Source organism: Brachyhypopomus gauderio, unplaced genomic scaffold (genome assembly GCF_052324685.1).
Source record: "Brachyhypopomus gauderio isolate BG-103 unplaced genomic scaffold, BGAUD_0.2 sc69, whole genome shotgun sequence".
Taxonomy (NCBI): domain Eukaryota; kingdom Metazoa; phylum Chordata; class Actinopteri; order Gymnotiformes; family Hypopomidae; genus Brachyhypopomus; species Brachyhypopomus gauderio.
The window spans coordinates 269,668-286,841 of record NW_027506890.1 but is presented as its reverse complement, the minus strand read 5'-3'; the positions used below and the strand labels follow the sequence as shown (position 1 = coordinate 286,841).

Below are 17,174 nucleotides of genomic sequence, written 5' to 3'. Positions count from 1 at the left end.
GGATGGGGATAGTGGGATGTGGGAATCAAAGATGACTGATAGGGATTTTATAATTTTTTCCCAGAACTGTTGAATGGGTGTACAATGCCAGAAAGCGTGGATGTATGTGTCAGGGGTATTTTGAGAGCAATTAGTACAGATGTTAGTAGTGAATCCCATTTTTGATAATCTCTCATTAGTATAGTATATTCTGTGAAGGAATTTGAATTGTAATAATTGTAAGTTTGAGTTATTAGACATACTGTAAATATTTTTGCATATCTGGGTCCAGAAGTCGGCATCGGGGGTGATCAATAGGTCCACTTCCCATTTGGATGTGGGGATGTAGAGAGAGTTATCGGCTTTGGAAATTGTTTTGTATATTTTAGATAGTAATTTTTTGGGAGTTAGGTTCATTAATGCAGATATTAAAGGTGGATGGTTTATGTTTATAGTTAATTTATTGTACCCTGCTTGTATGGCTGATTTAACTTGTAAATATTGAAGGAATTGATTACTCTTGATGCCATACCCCTGGATTAAACTGCTAAATGGGACTATGGTGTTATTGTGGAGAATATGTTGTAGGTGCGTTATACCCTTGCTTGACCATGTATGGAAGTGTAGTGTCTTTTGGTTGCTTAAAATGTCAGGGTTGTTCCAAATAGGGGTTAATTTAGATGGGGATAAGGGGGACTTAGTAATTTTATGGAATTTCCACCAGGCTGACAGAGCAGATGATATTGTTAAAGACTTGAAACAGGGCAGTGATTTAGCTGATTGGCTGAGGAATGGAAGATCTGAGAGTGGAATATTGCGACTGTGGGCTTGTTCAGAGTCTAGGAGAATATTGTCTGATTGGTACGGGTGAATCCATTTAAATATAAATTGCAATTGATTGGAAAGAAAGTATTGATAAAAATTTGGGGCGTTAAGTCCACCTTGTGTTTTTGGTTGTTGAAGTGTGTTTAGTTTGATTCTTGGTGGTTTATTTTTCCAATAAAATTTGATGATTATTGAGTCGAGTGAATTAAACCAGGAAGTTGTTGGGTGAGTGGGTATCATGGAAAAAAGGTAATTGACCTTAGGGAGGATAGACATTTTAACTGTAGCTATTCGACCAATAAGAGATAATGGAAGATTCATCCATCGATGGATATTGTCTGTTATGGTTTTGAGTAATGGGGTGTAATTGAGAGTAAATAACTCAGACAGTTTGGAGGAAATGTTAACACCCAGATAAGTGATATGAGATGTGCAGATGGGGATTGGGGGTGGGTTAGTTGTCATATCCCAGCTATTATTGCATATTGGTAGAATGGATGATTTTTGCCAATTGATTGAGTAGTCAGATATATTAGAAAAGATTTCTATGAGGTGAATAGTTTCACTTAGTGAGCTGTGGGGCTTCTGTAAAAATAGTAAAATATCATCTGCATACAGAGAGATTTTATGATGAGTATTGTTTGTTTGGATACCGATTATTGAATTATTTTGCCGTATGGCTGCTGCAAGTGGTTCTATAAAGATAGTAAATAGATATGGAGAGAGTGGGCATCCTTGTCTACATCCCCTGTGTAATGTGAATCTTTGTGATATTAATCCATTAGTAGTTACCGTGGCTGTTGGTGAAGTGTAAAGAATTTTAACCCAGTCAATGAATAACTCTCCAAATCCAAATTTCTGTAAAGTAGATATGAGGAAGGACCAATTTACTTTGTCAAATGCTTTTTCTGCGTCTAAGCTGACGATGATTGTTTCTAGTTTTTGTTGTATTGAGTAGTCAATTAGATTGAAAAGTCTGCGTGTATTATTTGATGAATGTCTGCCTTTTATGAATCCGGTTTGATCAGGGTGAATTATGGATGGGATAATTTTGTCAAGTCTGTGTGCGAGGGTTTTTGTAATAATTTTAAGATCGACATTTAGGAGAGATATAGGTCGGTAGCTAGATGGTAGAGTTGGGTCTTTATTTGGTTTCAGAATGAGTGAGATTGAAGCACTGTTCATGTGGTCCGGGATTATTGAGCATTGTTTTATTTCTAAGACTAATCTCTGAAATAAAGGGTTGAGTATGGTCCAAAAATGTTTATAGAACTCAGCAGGGAAGCCATCTGGCCCGGGTGACTTATTATTGGGCATGTTCATGAGGGATGTTAAAAGTTCTTTTTCTGATATTGGTATTTCAAGTGAATTCATTTGGGCTTGGTTAAGGTGTGGCAAGTGGATATTATCTAGAAAGGAGTGTATATGTTCTTGTTTGTTTTCTTTTGTTGATGAATATAAATTTGTATAAAAGGTTCTGAAGATATTGTTTATATGTTCTGGTGATTGGGTTGGCCTCCCTGTTGAGTCTTTTATAGAGGCTATTGTAAATCTTTCTTTATTTTGTTTGATTTTATTAGCTAGATATTTACCTGATTTGTTATTATGGTGGAACTGTTCTTGACGGAGTTGTTGGATTTTAAATTGTGTTTTTTTATTAATAATTTCATTTAATTCCATTTTGTATTTTCTTATTTCGTTTTCAAATTCATCTTGAGGGTTGTTTGCATGTAATGTTTCAAGTTGTTTTATTTTATGTTCTAGTTCTGTTTCATGTTTGGCCTCTTTTTTCTTTTTATAAGAGGAATACGAAATTGTTACACCTCTTAGTACAGCTTTTCCTGCTTGCCAGAGAATTGATGGGGATGAATTTGGAGAGTCATTCATTTCCAGATAGGATGCCCACTCTCTTTTAATAAGGGTATTAAACTGAGTATCATTGAGTAGGGAAGTGTTGAAACGCCATCTGTTCTTAGGGTTTGGTTTGTCAAGGAGTAGTGTAAAAGTGACTGGGGCATGATCGCTGATGATAATAGGATGTATTTGTGTGTTTGTAATGTTGGGTAGAAGTGAATTACTAAAAAGAAAATAATCAATGCGGCTGTAAGATTTGTGAACTGGTGAGTAAAATGTGAATTCTCTTGCTGATGGGTGTTGTAATCGCCAGCCATCACAAAGACCAAAATCACTCATGAATTGGTTTATGGTAACGGTTGACTGTGAGATGCGGTTGTTAGTGTTACTTCTGTCAATAGGTGGGTTGATAACGGAGTTGAAGTCTCCTCCTATAATAATAGGTAGGTCGAAAGTTGTGGTTAAGGTAGTAAAGATGGTATGGAAGAAATCTGGATTATCTATATTGGGTCCATATAAGTTGCATATTGTTAGAGGTTGATTGTTAATTGTTATGTTGATAATAATATAGCGACCTTCAGAGTCTGCAATGGTTGTATTATGAGTGAATGAGATATTTTTTTTAATTATTATGGAGACTCCTCTTTGTTTACTGTTGTATGTAGCTGAAAATGGTTGGTGAAAATGTTTAAAGTGTAGTGCGTTTTTGTCAGATGGGGATAGATGAGTTTCTTGCAATAAGCAAATGTCTGCTAGTTTGGAAATGTGATTTAATATTTTTGTTTTTTTTGCCTGTGAGCCGACTCCCCGGATGTTCCAGGATAGGAATTTTAATGTAGGCATCAAAGTGTTATTGTTAATGTAAGTTCTGTTAATTTCTGTGTGTGAGTGGGTGACAATAAAACAGGTGGTGAACAGATAAGGGGAAGCATAACATTAAATAAACAGAAAAGGATAAGTGTAGGGGGGTGAGACATTTTGAGGTGTTATCAACCTCCCCTCTTGAATATGTTTGATATTCTTGCGACGCTGCGATTTCTGATCGGGAGTTGGTCTGAGGTGTGAATCGCTCCTCGTTTACCTGTGTAAACTATACGATGCACGACACGCGATTAAGCCGAAACTCGGCCCGATCGCAAAAACAGTCGCACGAGTGAAAAATCGGCTGAAAATGGGCCAAAAATCGCACAGTGTACGCCCAGCTTAACCTAGCTAGATATTGTTAACTAAAGCTGTCAGTATCATTTGTAATATTATAATATATATAATAATAATATAGACTGTTTTACCACTCCGTAGGATGACTAATGGAACTACCTATACCTTAAATAATAGTTAGTTACCTAGCTAGTGCTAGCTGGTGTTAGCTTACCCTGGTATAAGTGAATAAATTATTCTACAAACAATTTGTAGCCTCTATTTAACTTGGAACCGCTTGTTGTTGAATGTTCTCCAACGATACTGGAAACGTATTTAAAATTCAGTCTCGGCAGCGACGACAGGGATGAAGTAAACACACGCTCCATGCTGAGGTGAATTGACAACAACTATCTTCTGCGAGTACCGGAACTTGTTTTACCCGGCGGTGACGTATTTCCGTTTTGTTGTGAAAAGGGCCTATTGTTCTGGTATTTAGTTCCTGGTTTTCTGTGTTCTCATTGTGGGTTATTGTGTGTGTTTGTGACCTGGTGGTTTAGTTCTTGTTACTCTAATTGTTAGCCCTAGTTTTGTGTGTAAAAGCCTTGTAAGTATTTGTATTTGGTTAGTTTAGTCTCCTTGTCTGTTGTATGTTTTAGCTTTAGTTACTCCTAGTAGTGCATTCCATGTTCATTCTTAGTTTATTCCTGGTGTTTGCTTTGTGATCTGTTACGTTGTCTAACTCCGTCTGTCTTAGCGTTCGTGTCTTCTTAGTCTAAGCTTCTGCGTTTTTGAGTTCCAGATGGTTTTTCCCCGGGTATAAGTATTAGTGGTCTGGCGTATTTGGTCGTTGTGGTTTTGTATATCTTGTTTACTTTAGTCTCTGCTGTGTTTCTCTGTACCTTGTATTATTTTCAGAATTCTTATTTTACATAAATGTATTTTCCTTCAAAGTCGCTGTGGTTCGTTGTATTCATTCGTTAGTGTTTCAGTTTAGTTTGGTATGCCTCGTAAGTCGCGCACTCTCCGTGTGGGCGCGGTTTCTTTAAAGGAGACTAGCTCCGCTAAGGTATCAGTCCACTCTTCACCGCAAATGTGTCCGACCCCAACTCCCACCGCGTTACAATCTAGGTGTATCCATATAAATCGCCCACCCTGTGTGTGTGTGTGTGTGTGTATGTATGTATGTGTGTGTGTGTGTGTGTATATATATATAAATATATATATATATATATATATATATATATATATATATATATATATATATATATATATATATATATATGCCATAGCCAGATTTTGGAGTACAAAAGCAGAAGACAACAGTGTACCTCCCACATCAATCCCTCCCCCTTACCCCCAAACAAATGCACACATACACCGCCAACAGCAGGCATGACGGCAAAGTTACAAAGAAGCATAGTCCTTGGATGAAATATGATCACATTATTATGTTGGAAAATGCTAGGTAAGTAAATTCTCTTAACAGTCATTCCACTGTTTGTTTTCTATCTTGCAGCATAAATCATATAATGATTTTTAGTTAAGACAGTTAGGGTTAGTCCTAGAGTAGTTACAATCAATATTTAAATGCTGATTTTTTCTTTTATTTTTTCCTTCCTTCTTTAGGTTATGCTTATGGAGGTAACATTAAACTAAAGGCAAACATTTTTCAATTAAAATTAATTTAATTATTTCAGTAAATTCTAGCTCATGAATCTAATTAAACAATCAGTGCCTTGACAAAAGTAATTACTGATATTTCCCCATGTTGGTTTTCAAGTGGAGCCAAAAATCATGTCCATAAGAATTCATATGCTTGGATTCCATATGCTTGGAATACAAAAATAATACCTCAAAGGTTGTAATAAGACATCAAGATCTTTAAATCAATTTAACTATTTTAAACCCTGTGAAATGTATTGTTCTCTGTATTTTATTTCACATTACTAGAACTTTCAATCATGACTGATCACAATCTCTATGTATAGGTTAATGTGATTGGTAACAGTAGGTTAGATCAGTGCATATTTGTAAGATATGAAAATAATAATGTCTGGCAAACCTGCACTCTCAGTTTGTGGTTTTAGCAATGATTAGTCTTCCTATGTATTCTGGTTTTGTGCTGCCGTTTAGCGGAAAATGTCTGAGGTAATAAAGCAATCTTAGTGGAAAGCCTGTTCATTTAACGAGAAATGTGTGGTCTTCACAGCAACTGACAAATGTCACCCCCTCAACTAGAGAAAGTGGATCTTTACTACTATAATTAAAAAAATATGAAAAACTGTGGTGTGTGGAACATGAGCTTTATTAATTATGTTCCTTTACTTTTAGCTTGCATTTATTATATTAATGTAATATATTATATTAGATATTTTTAAAATAAACTTTTTAATAAATCATCACTGTGAATCGCTATGCAGTGCCTTTCTGCTAAGCAATTGGGGTTGTTTTGTGACGGTTTCTCCAGCATTGTGTGTGGGAGTCTGCATGGTGCATGGCTCCAAAGCCACAGAGGAAACTGTACTAAACACATCAGACTGCAACAAAACCTTCATCCTGCCCTGTAATTCCTCATCTTCCAGTCATGCATACAAGTCCACAACCTGGTACAAGGTAAAATTTCCCCATCAGCCTCACAGAACATTTGTTGCTTGGCTTAACACAGAGAGTGTTTGAATCACCTCACTGCACTGGTGCAGAGGAAACTGTGGAAACGTTGGTTGCTGCAAACCTATGATAAAATGTTAGTAAATGCACATACATAATGTACAAAATATTTGATCTTTACAGGTCACTGATGATGGGAGCACTGAGGGGATTATTAGGAGAAGACACGGGACTCTAGGAGCAGACCTGTATCCAAACTATCAGAATGTTGCATCTCTCACAGAGCAAAACTCTCTCGTCATTAGTAACGTGTCTGTAAGACACGCAGGGCTGTACAAGTGCTCACTTATGGCGAAAGCTGGAGAGAAAAATAGCCACTCACTTGTCAGGTTGAATGTCTCAGGTATATCCCTGCTAGACAACTTTAGAAATGAAAACAAATGAAATGCCCTGCTTAAAATTTGAATTTTCAATCAGGTCACTGACTTTGCTGAATTCGATTTATTTCCCCCTCTCTCCCACTCCCTCCCTCCCTCTCTCCATGTTTTTCACTTTCCTCATTTACATGAATTTTATGTTGGTGATTGTCTATTGAAAGGTTTAAGGTCTGCCTAAAATTTGTTCCTGAAGTCCTTTCACTCTTCCTAGAGTGTGGTGCTGCGACACCCGCCCTGCTCCTCCCTGCCGTGCTACACCCTCTGGCTTCTGAGGTGCCTCTGAGGTGTACAGTGATGTCGCTGGTTAATCCCAAGGAGATTTCTGCCTTGTGGGCCTTTGTGGGTTTTAGCACTTTTGGGGTGGCTAAAATTCTGCTATGTGCTTTATGTTTGTGGGTAAGTGTTCTATGCTCATGTACTCTCACAGTATTGACAAAGATTAATAAGGCTGATTCTTATTCACAGCTAATGTATACAAAAATGGAGCAGTGTTAAGCTTATATTACATTATATTACAGTTGTGAGACCTACCATAAAAACATTGACAACTACAATCAGTTTCTGAGTAAAGAAGGCTAATAGCAGGCTAATGACAGGTAATGGTCACGGTTCGCTACTGATATATAGTATATATACACACACACAATTATTGTGTATGAAATATGTACGTTTCAATGAACAAGTCTTCTCAAAAGTGAGAAAAAATACACTACGCCACATACTTTGTGCTGTTCTCCAAGTGTACACATCACATAGTGGTATTCTGTTTTTAGACATAGGTTATTTGTTCTGAAATTCATGTGATCTAGCTATTTATTCATGTTTAAGTTACATTTATGTCTGTAATTGTACTACTTAATATCCGATTCTTATAACTCTTAGTCATTTGTGTTGTTAGACCTGGCTGACTTTGGACCACTTATTTTTTTCCCCCCATTTTCCTTTGATTTTGTAAAGTTGTACAAAATTACTAAAATCAGCACACCCACTTTTGGCAGCCCACAGTCTGCACAGAATAGCTGGTGTATGCAATTGTGCTCGTGTTCCTGGTGATTAAAAAAAGAAAATCATGTGTGTAACATATCAAGGGTTAAGTGAGATTTGAATGGAGACAACTCAAATCTCACTCATGTAAACTCACTAAAATGCTCAAAAGACAAAAAGGTAAAAGTCCCCCCCCCAAAAAAGTCCTTATCAAGGATAATAGTCTCTAAGGCAGGGGTGCCCATGACGTCGATAGGTAGATCTTTCTGACTTGGTCGTCTTACAAGTAGCTCGCAAGCTGAAAACTTGTGGGCACCCCTGCTCTAAAGGCTTGGAAGTCTCATACACAAGTGGTATCAGGAGACAGGCGAAGGTGAATGAGACAGAAGAAGGGGATGTGAGACAGGTGATGGGTAATGAGACAATTGATGGAGAATGACAGACATTGATAAATACACAATCATTGTGAGTATTGAACATGGTTTGGTAGAGTACTGGCCAGGGAGTGACGGTGTTAATATTTACTGCAAATAATAAAATTGTGAAAAATCTAACATATGACACCAGCCATTTTTGGTACAATATTCTAATAAGGATAATTCTGTGGATAAAATTGAATTATTCATTACAATTGTTTGGTTGCAAGTGTCAGGTAAATGGCCCAGACTGAGATGTGCTAATCACACTGTGTAAATCACACTCTCCTGACCTTTTTCTGCCTAGGTGGTGTTAGTGTTGAAGAAACACAGAAGGAGGAGGACATGGAATTAAATAAAGCAAACAGAAATAGGTGGCTGTTGTTGATTTTATTGGATTATTGGTTGTTATTGTTAGTAACTTGAATATTTAAGCATGGACTCAATTTGTTATCTAAACATAATGACAACAAAACAATTACCAGGATAAACCATCAAAATTTACTGTTGAAAACTATTTCCTCATTATCTGTCCTTATGTCCGAAATGTGCCCAGACAGTGATAGGGGGGGGAGAGAGACAGCCATCACAAGTAAGGCATGTAAAATAGGTGGCTGAGAATACTTAGTATTTTATGAGGTGATACTAAGAATCACCTCATAAAAAGTTAAAGGTAGGTTGCTAATGTAACCTTTTGGTTGTAAGTGGATCAATTATTTATGTATTTTTCTTTATGTATTTTGTTGTTGCTATTTGTTTTATTCACATATTGCCAAAACTATTGGTCACATACCTGTATTTGTGGGTCTGAGAGTTGTAAAGCAGCGCCCCCTGTAGGTCACGTGGGTGTGCTGTGAGTGAACTGAGGTAGAGGTCTGCACGGGACTGCTTTTTTAATCCCGCTCCCGCCAAAAAAATCGCTTGTTTTAATCCCGCTCCCGCCCGCACCGGCCAAAAAAATCGCTTGTTTTAATCCCGCACCCGCCCGCCATATATATATTTCTGTCGCCCCCGCCCGCAATCCTAATATGAATTGAATTAATTAGATTTAGTACTTGAAATTTTCTTATGTATTTATTAAAACAGCAATATAGCGATGGATCGCACTGTCCCATTTCTTAGCACAGTCCAAACACGTGCCGTCAGGTGACGTACACCAACACTTTCTGACATCTATCACAACAAGCCGATTTCCATCTCCATTAATTACAATGGAATATGACTTCCATACATCAGACTTTCCTGTAGTTTGCTTAATTGTGGTGTATTCGCCTGTTTTAATAGAATTTTCCACAGCTGAAACTGGTTGACCGTCTACAGCAGGGGTTGGCAACCTATGGCACGCCGAGGCATAGTCACTGGCACGTGACACGCTGGACCAGCATCAGCAAAAATATATATAATTTAATATAAATTATTATATTAATGGATTATACTTTCGCGAGTGACCGTAGCGCGCAACTCCGCACGCACACCTCGCACGAACGGCGGAGGCGTTTATACTTGGCGATCGATTGCGATATAATACTTAATTTGTGTCCATTTACACCCCCCCCCCCGGTCAACAATTTAAACTCGCCGCCATAGTGGCACACTCATTGACTGTTAAAGTTGGCACTCCATGTCTCAAAGGTTGCCGACCCCTGGTCTACAGTCTCTGCCATTTCTGTATCAAAATGACAAAATGACGCACACTTCATGTTCACGTGATCAGTTGCTTAGCCAATATTTTGAATTAGTTTATTGCTTACTTACTGAATGATTAGTTGTTTTGGTCCTGTTCCTTATGCATGGAAATCAGAGGTGGGACCAAATCAGTGTTTTGCAAGTCTCAAGTAAGTTCAAGTCTTTATCCTCAAGTCCCGAGTCAAGTCTCAAGCAAAGACAGGCAACAGTCAAGTCCCAAGTCTGAAACTTGGAATTTCAAGTCCTTTCGAGTCTTTTTTTTGGTTTGTTTTTTTTTACCAATGTTGCAGGTATATTTTCAATGTAAATAATAGACGTGTTCTTTTTTAAATCTGTATTCTCTGTATTACACCTCTTTATTGCACAGTTCATTTTTTTAAACTTAGCTGCAAAAATATTCATACTTTAAACTACAATTTTCCAGAAATAAATATTCTGTGAAAAAGTCATAAGTAGAACTCCATGTTCATATAAAAAGTGCTGATATTTTCACAGTACAATACAAAGAACCATAACAGCATTTTTCCCTCTCTTCTTTTATCTGGTTTCTTGGAGAACATGTGTGTCCATGTGTGAGTGACACAAGACAAACAAATATAAGAACTGAACAATTAACAGGAATCTGCAACTTTAGACATTTCAGTAAACTATTCTGCATTGCATTTGCAAAAGACCAAACTGGCCAAAAGTCTGTATGTCATTTGTGCACAATGAGGCCGTAGAATTATGCCCCCATAGCTGAAAACTCGCTCCACTTTTGTCAATATATTTTTTTCTCGACATAGATGTCTTCAAAATCACAATCCATGCTGAGATAGAACTGGATATGATGGTGACACAGAGAGGCTCTCTTCCCTGAGTTCAGATACAGAGCACAGGGTTGCCAACTCTCACACATTGAGCGTGAGACACACGCATTTGACCGTCTTCACACGCTCTCACGCCACACATCCTATTTCTCACGCTGAAAAAAATCTAGTTTATTTACCTCTGATCCACATCTATGATTCAATGAGTTACTAGTTCACTCTGGCACCAACCACTGGCGATCGATCGATCGCGATATAATACTTAATTTATGTCCATTTTACACCCCGCCCGGTAACAATTTACGTTCGCTGCCCCCCCATTTGATTGGTTGTGCTGCAGCTCATGCACACACATGTAGAGTGTGGAAAAGCAGAGGCCTGGTCTGCGTCAGAGGGACGGAAATGAAATTAATGGGGCGCACTTTATAAATATTAATATGCGTTTTAAAATTTAGATTTGGGGTAAAAAAAAAATTCAAGTCTTTGCAAGTAAACAGGTTCAAGTCCAATTCAAGTCCCAAGTTATTGGTGTAAAAGTCCAAGTCTAAGTCTCTGAATATTTTTTCAAGTCAAAAGTCTTAATTTTAATGACTCGAGTCCAAGTCATGTGACTCGAGTCCCCACCTCTGATGGAAATCATTGCGTTGTTATTATTATAATTTTCTAGACTATTCATTTGCGGGATTTTTCTACATGTATATGTGGTCCCGCTCCCGCATCACCTGGACTAATTCAACTCCCGCTCCCGCCAATAACAATTCTGTAATTAATGTAATTAATAGGGATGCACCGAAATGAAAATTCTTAGCCGAAACCGAAAACCGAAAATGAGGAAACCAAGGCCGAAAGCCGAAAACCGAAACACCGAAATACATTATGCCAATTATTAGTAACATTGGATTTATGGCTAACCTCACTAAAATCAAGGCATTGCTATTCAAAGAATAAATCAACTACAAAATTTGATTTGAAAATATTTATTTAGCACTGACATTACAGTAATGCATATTATAAAATAAAATTAGTGGTGGGCCGTTAACGGCGATAACGCTGACAACGGACGACCACTAATTAAATTTAACTCGCTTGCAGACCGTTTTTATCTGAGAGGATAAATATATGTATTTTATACGAGTTAAATTTTATTATAACTGACTGGCCTGAAAGATAAATATAAATTCTCTCATAAAAACGTGACGCAGGTAAACAAGGTTCTGAGAAATGTCGTCTGCTCGGCAAAACATAACGGGGCTCAATGTGCTCTATTAGCCTACGAAATCCCACATCCTCTACGACAGAGAACGGCTGATCGTCTAAGGCAACGAGTTCCATAATTTTTGGTGTAATGTCCTTTGCCTTGGCGCAATCACTGAAACTTTTTTGCTTTCTGCATCACTGAAACATTTTTGCTTTTGAAACTTTTTTTTATCCAAATAAGCACGTGCAGGTGGCGATTTTTGCTTGCGTCATCACAACACATAGTTTCGGCCGTGTTGTTTCGGTGATGAAAGTATTTCGGCCGAAAACCGAAAATGCAAATTTAAGCCATTTCGGCCGAAAATTTTCGGTGGCCGAATTGTCGGTGCATCCCTAGTAATTAATTATTAAATTCTGTCCCGCTCCGCAAGATATTCTGTCGGATCCCGCGGGATTACCCGCACGATAATTAGAACTCTGGTCCAAAGAGGTGAATTTCATAGGTCCTGTATATTAACTTCCCAACAGTATTATCCCTGAATTTTATTACCACACTACCATTTTGAGATCTCTGAATCTCAGCCGATCTTTAGCCAATGAGGTTTCACGTTGAGCTACATTTACATTTACATTTATGGCATTTAGCAGACGCTCTTATCCAGAGCGACTTACAAAAGTGCTATGTAGTTGCTTGGAATCTCCAAGGTAGAATAGACAGTCCTGAACACAAGGTACTCTAAGCTGGAAAAACCACTAGACGAAAGTCAAATGATACCTAACAATTATACCTGAATATACACATCCCCTGAGGAAAAAGACAGTAAACAATTCCTATAACCCAATTATGCACAATACCTGAGGAAAGAGACGATAAAGTACAATAGACAAAGCATAATTATGCAAAGTGCACTTGAAAGAGGTGGGTCTTCAGTCGGCGTCTGAAGACAGCAAGTGACTCCGATGTTCGGACACACAAGGGAAGTTCATTCCACCACCTTGGAGCCAGGACAGAGAAAAGTCTGGATGCTTGTCTCCCATGTGTCCTGGATGATGGAGGGTCAAGACGAGACATACTTGAGGCGCGGAGGGCTCTAGGTATGCATCTGGGTTTTACCATGGCCATCAAGTAAGGAGGAGCAGGACCATTCTTTGCTTTGTAGGCCAGCACCAGGGTTTTATATTTGATGCGGGCAGCTACCGGAAGCCAGTGGAGGGAGGACAGCAAGGGAGTGACATGGCTGAACTTGGGAAGGTTGAAGACCAACCGAGCTGCAGCGTTCTGGATCAGTTGCAGGGGTTTGATGGCATGCATAGGAAGACCAGCCAGTAGGGAGTTGCAGTAGTCCAGTCTTGAGATAACAAGGGACTGGACAAGGACCTGAGTGGCCTCCCTAGAGAGAAATGGCCGAATCCTCCGAATGTTGTGAAGGGCGAATCTGCATGATCGTGTTGTGTTAGCAACGTGGGCCGTGAAGGAGAGCTGATTGTCGACAACTACACCAAGGCTACGCGCTTCCATGGATGGAGTGATCACGGTGTTCTCGAATGAGATAGAAAGATCACGATGAGGACTGGCTCTTGCAGGGATGTACAGCATCTCTGTCTTGCTTGGGTTAAGCTTTAGGTGGTGAGCTGCCATCCAAGAGGCAATGTCTTTCAGACATGCAGAGATTCGAGCTGAAACCTGTGTGTCAGAGGGTGGGAAGGAAAAGAAGAGCTGGGTGTCATCCGCATAACAGTGATAAGAGAAGCCATGTGCAGATATTGACTCACCCAGAGAGCGGGTATAAAGGGAAAAAAGAAGTGGACCCAGCACTGAGCCTTGTGGAACACCGGTGGAGAGTTTGCATGGCGTGGATGGAGCTAGACACTAACTGAACGACGCAGCGTGAGAAGTGAAATATTAACCAAACCTAAAGTAGAAAATGCAAAGGACTCCAACGACAATATTACATCAAGACATTTAAAAAATAAACAAAAACTGACAAGAAACTAAACACCAGGGCCAGAGTGGGCCCCTTTTTCATGCCCAAATCCAGCCCAAAATAATTTTTCCCTCCCAATCGGCCCATATTAGAGATCAGGGCCGGCACTTCCATTAGGCGATATAGGCAAATGCTAAGGGCGCCGTCTGTCCGGGCGGGCGCTCGCGTGCATGCATTTTTTTGTGTTTTTTTTTTTTTTACAAATTAACAATTAATAAATGTGAACAAGCAAAATCCACATAATCATAATTTCATTGTTTAATAATAGTAGTCAAATGAATATTTATTATAATAACAACACACGGCACCTATCACCCGAGCACCAACCCGCCCTCCCCCACGCACTCTGCACACCTCGTTACTGTTTCTCTGTGGGGTAAAAAGACACCACAGAGTGAGTGACATCTCCTTGTAAATACGTCAAAAAGGCAGAAGTCCTCTGGTGCCCAGGGTAGTAGTGGAGGAAGAAATGTGGCAAAAAACAGGTAATATAATGGTAATATGTGGTGAATTAACACTATACCATTGGCGAACCGTCAGGGACTTCAACGCCTTCCCTAAAGGTTAATTGATCTTAAAAAGTATGGTTTATCTATTATATGTAATATATGTTAATAACGCTTCACCAAAAATTTGTATTTTTCACATAAATCAGCTTTCAAATCCACTTTTCGTGCTTGTGCTGGAAAAAAAACTTGGTGCTGAAATAAAAAATCAACCAATCAGAATATTTCACACCATTGTTTCTAGGTAAAAGAGAGAAAGGACTTCCCCCCCAGGAACTTCTGTTTATCTGTCGCATACGCTTGCCTTTTACATTGAGAGCTTTTATTATAGATTGGCAGTTTAATCAACCAATCATATTATCGAATTAGAATCGTGGGGGCGTGCTCCAATGGTCTCATTTTTATTTGAAACAAATCCAAAATGTTGCCAATCTGTAGCTGTTGTGTTTTTCTTTGAAACCAGCTCGCTTGACTAACAACTAACACTCAATCGTCATTGTGGCTTTTCCCCTCTGTATGATCTTAGTGAAAACCGCCACTCCATAACCAATCAGTGAGCTCCAACTGCTGACCACAGATCTTTTTAATGGATGCGCAAAATGTCTTAAATGCCCCATTTTTCAAAGTACAGATTTGGCATGTTGTGTTAAGTCACGTGGTTAATATACTGCCACAATTTTACAATACTGTCATCATACTGCCCAATCCTAGTAGGTGCTATTATTAGCTTAGCAAGTTTTAAAATAAATATATATTAAAACACATATGCTCCTCTGTTCATTGCAGATGCACTTTTGCAATAATAACAATGTTGCTGTAGGCAAATTGCCCTGATTTGCATTGGTGGTAGTTGTTTTTTATTATTTTTTTATTTATTATTAATATTTAAAAGTTGTTCTCTGCACTACTTCATGTAATATATTTTTTGTGCAACACCTTCATATTTATTGCTTGTTCTATGGTAATATTTAAGTCATTTGCTTTTTATTTGTTTCTTTAATAGTGATACAATTAACCCGATGATTTATGATGCAGGGGGCACCAACCAAAATCTCGCCTAGAGCACCACATTGGTCAGGGCCGGCTCTGCTACAGATTGACATGAGCCGGTCCATCGGGAATCCTCCCGATTAGCCACTCCGGCTCTGCTAAACACTGAAATAAACATCTCAAGCTGTGAAGTTCAATGAATACATACTTGCTATTGAAGCGAGTTCGGAAACAGAGGCAGAAAGTGTTTAATCCAAATAGGGCTGCAGCTATCGAGCATTTCAGTAATCGAGTACTCTACTGAAAAATTGATTCGATTAATCGAGTAATCGGATAAAACAGAATTGCTTGGTTAAGGAGCAATTAAAAATACAAAAGAGAAAACAAGACATTTCACTAAATAATGACTGACCAATCGGTTTCCTTTTTTAGATAAGTTATATTTTTAAATTCACAACATACATTTCCAAATTGTAAATGCAAATAGAAATAAATACCACAAGTAAATAAATTAAATTCAATTACTTTCAACTTAGAATTTCTTGTATCAAAACTACAGTATATCAGTATAATATTCTTTCCTGCTAAAGTAACTGCTAAGGTAAAGTAGCTCAGCCATCTTATTTATTGTTTATTGTCTTAACTCCACAGCGCTGTTACATAATGCCTGTATTAAGTTATTAAGAACTTGTCTCCATTGTACTAAACTAGCCACACATTCGACAGTATTGCTAAAAATCAGCACTCCACAGAGCTGTCGTTATGTTAAGGTACATTAATGTTAATCTCATTAATTTGTTGTAAATAAAATTTACATTGTCCCGGCTCCACCGCTCCATTCCGCTTGTCTTCGGCCAGGATGGTGCAGCATTGAAGATGTGCTGTTGTGGTAGTCAAGGACTATGTTACACCGAATACATGTCACTTCTTGCTTTAGAACCTAAAATGCTCCCATACGTTCGACATTTTCTATCTTTTCCTATAGCTCTTTTCTTCACATACGTTGTAGCTCTTTTCCCTCGCTGCTTCCATATTCCCGCTTCTCAACTAAAAACCTCCGCCGCGTGGGTGACGTAAGCGTGTTGCGCTACATTAAAATTAGTCAGTGCGAAATACCGTTTTAAAATAAACGATTCTTCGAGGCACAGAAAATTACTCGATCACTTTTTGTAATCGAGTAACTAATTACTCGAGTAATCGTTTCACTCCTAAATCCAAATATCCTGAGGAGGGAAACTATTATTAACGTGACTGAACAACAACCGTTAACTCTCAACTCTTCCCGCTAGTCTGCTTCACCCCTGGCATGCGCCGCCCCCCCCCCCCCCCCCCCCCCCAGTGTCACTTAAAGGTCTGAGTGGCCAAGTGCCTGTCCATTAGGGAATTTGCTGTGAAGAGGAGTAGTTGCTACACATGTCCCCCCAGAATGCACAAAAACGGACATGTCCAACCGGCAAGGGGGATGAATCAACCGCCCAGACCGGCTCACACCGCCTGCAGGAGGGGCAGTTGAACAGGCCGGTTGCTCAGCAGGATGGGTTGGACCGCCCACAGCTCGCTGGCCGTGCAGCCACCACAGCACCATCTGAGTCCAAGTGGGCCGGCTTCAGACGGTCCACCGAAATGCTCTTGGGGATGCCCTGATGTCCACCTTGAAGAACTTGTCCCCCGGCTCCAGCACCCAGAAAGGGCCGTCGTAGACCAGGCGGTGCTCATCATGCCGGAGAAACACAAAACTAGCAGCATGCAAACAGTGGCG

General features: G+C 39.1%; 1 protein-coding gene across 3 annotated transcripts; it reads left to right on the top strand.

Moving 5' to 3' along the window:
• Positions 1-5,109: 5,109 nt before the first annotated feature.
• LOC143491018 (uncharacterized) lies at positions 5,110-10,448 on the top strand. 3 transcript variants are annotated; one of them, XM_076989652.1, is made up of 6 exons: positions 5,136-5,263; positions 5,425-5,439; positions 6,266-6,411; positions 6,589-6,808; positions 7,054-7,238; positions 8,550-10,448. In XM_076989652.1, the coding sequence occupies exons 1-6, from the start codon at positions 5,233-5,235 to the stop codon at positions 8,595-8,597; spliced, it is 645 nt and encodes a 214-aa protein (XP_076845767.1). In that variant the 5' UTR covers positions 5,136-5,232; the 3' UTR covers positions 8,598-10,448. The 3 variants fall into 3 exon arrangements, 2 of the variants coding, with proteins under 2 accessions (XP_076845766.1, XP_076845767.1); XM_076989651.1 differs by having other exon boundaries at positions 5,135-5,263; positions 7,054-10,448; XR_013125065.1 differs by lacking the exon at positions 5,425-5,439 and having other exon boundaries at positions 5,110-5,263; positions 6,589-7,238.
• The last annotated feature ends 6,726 nt before the right edge of the window (positions 10,449-17,174 follow it).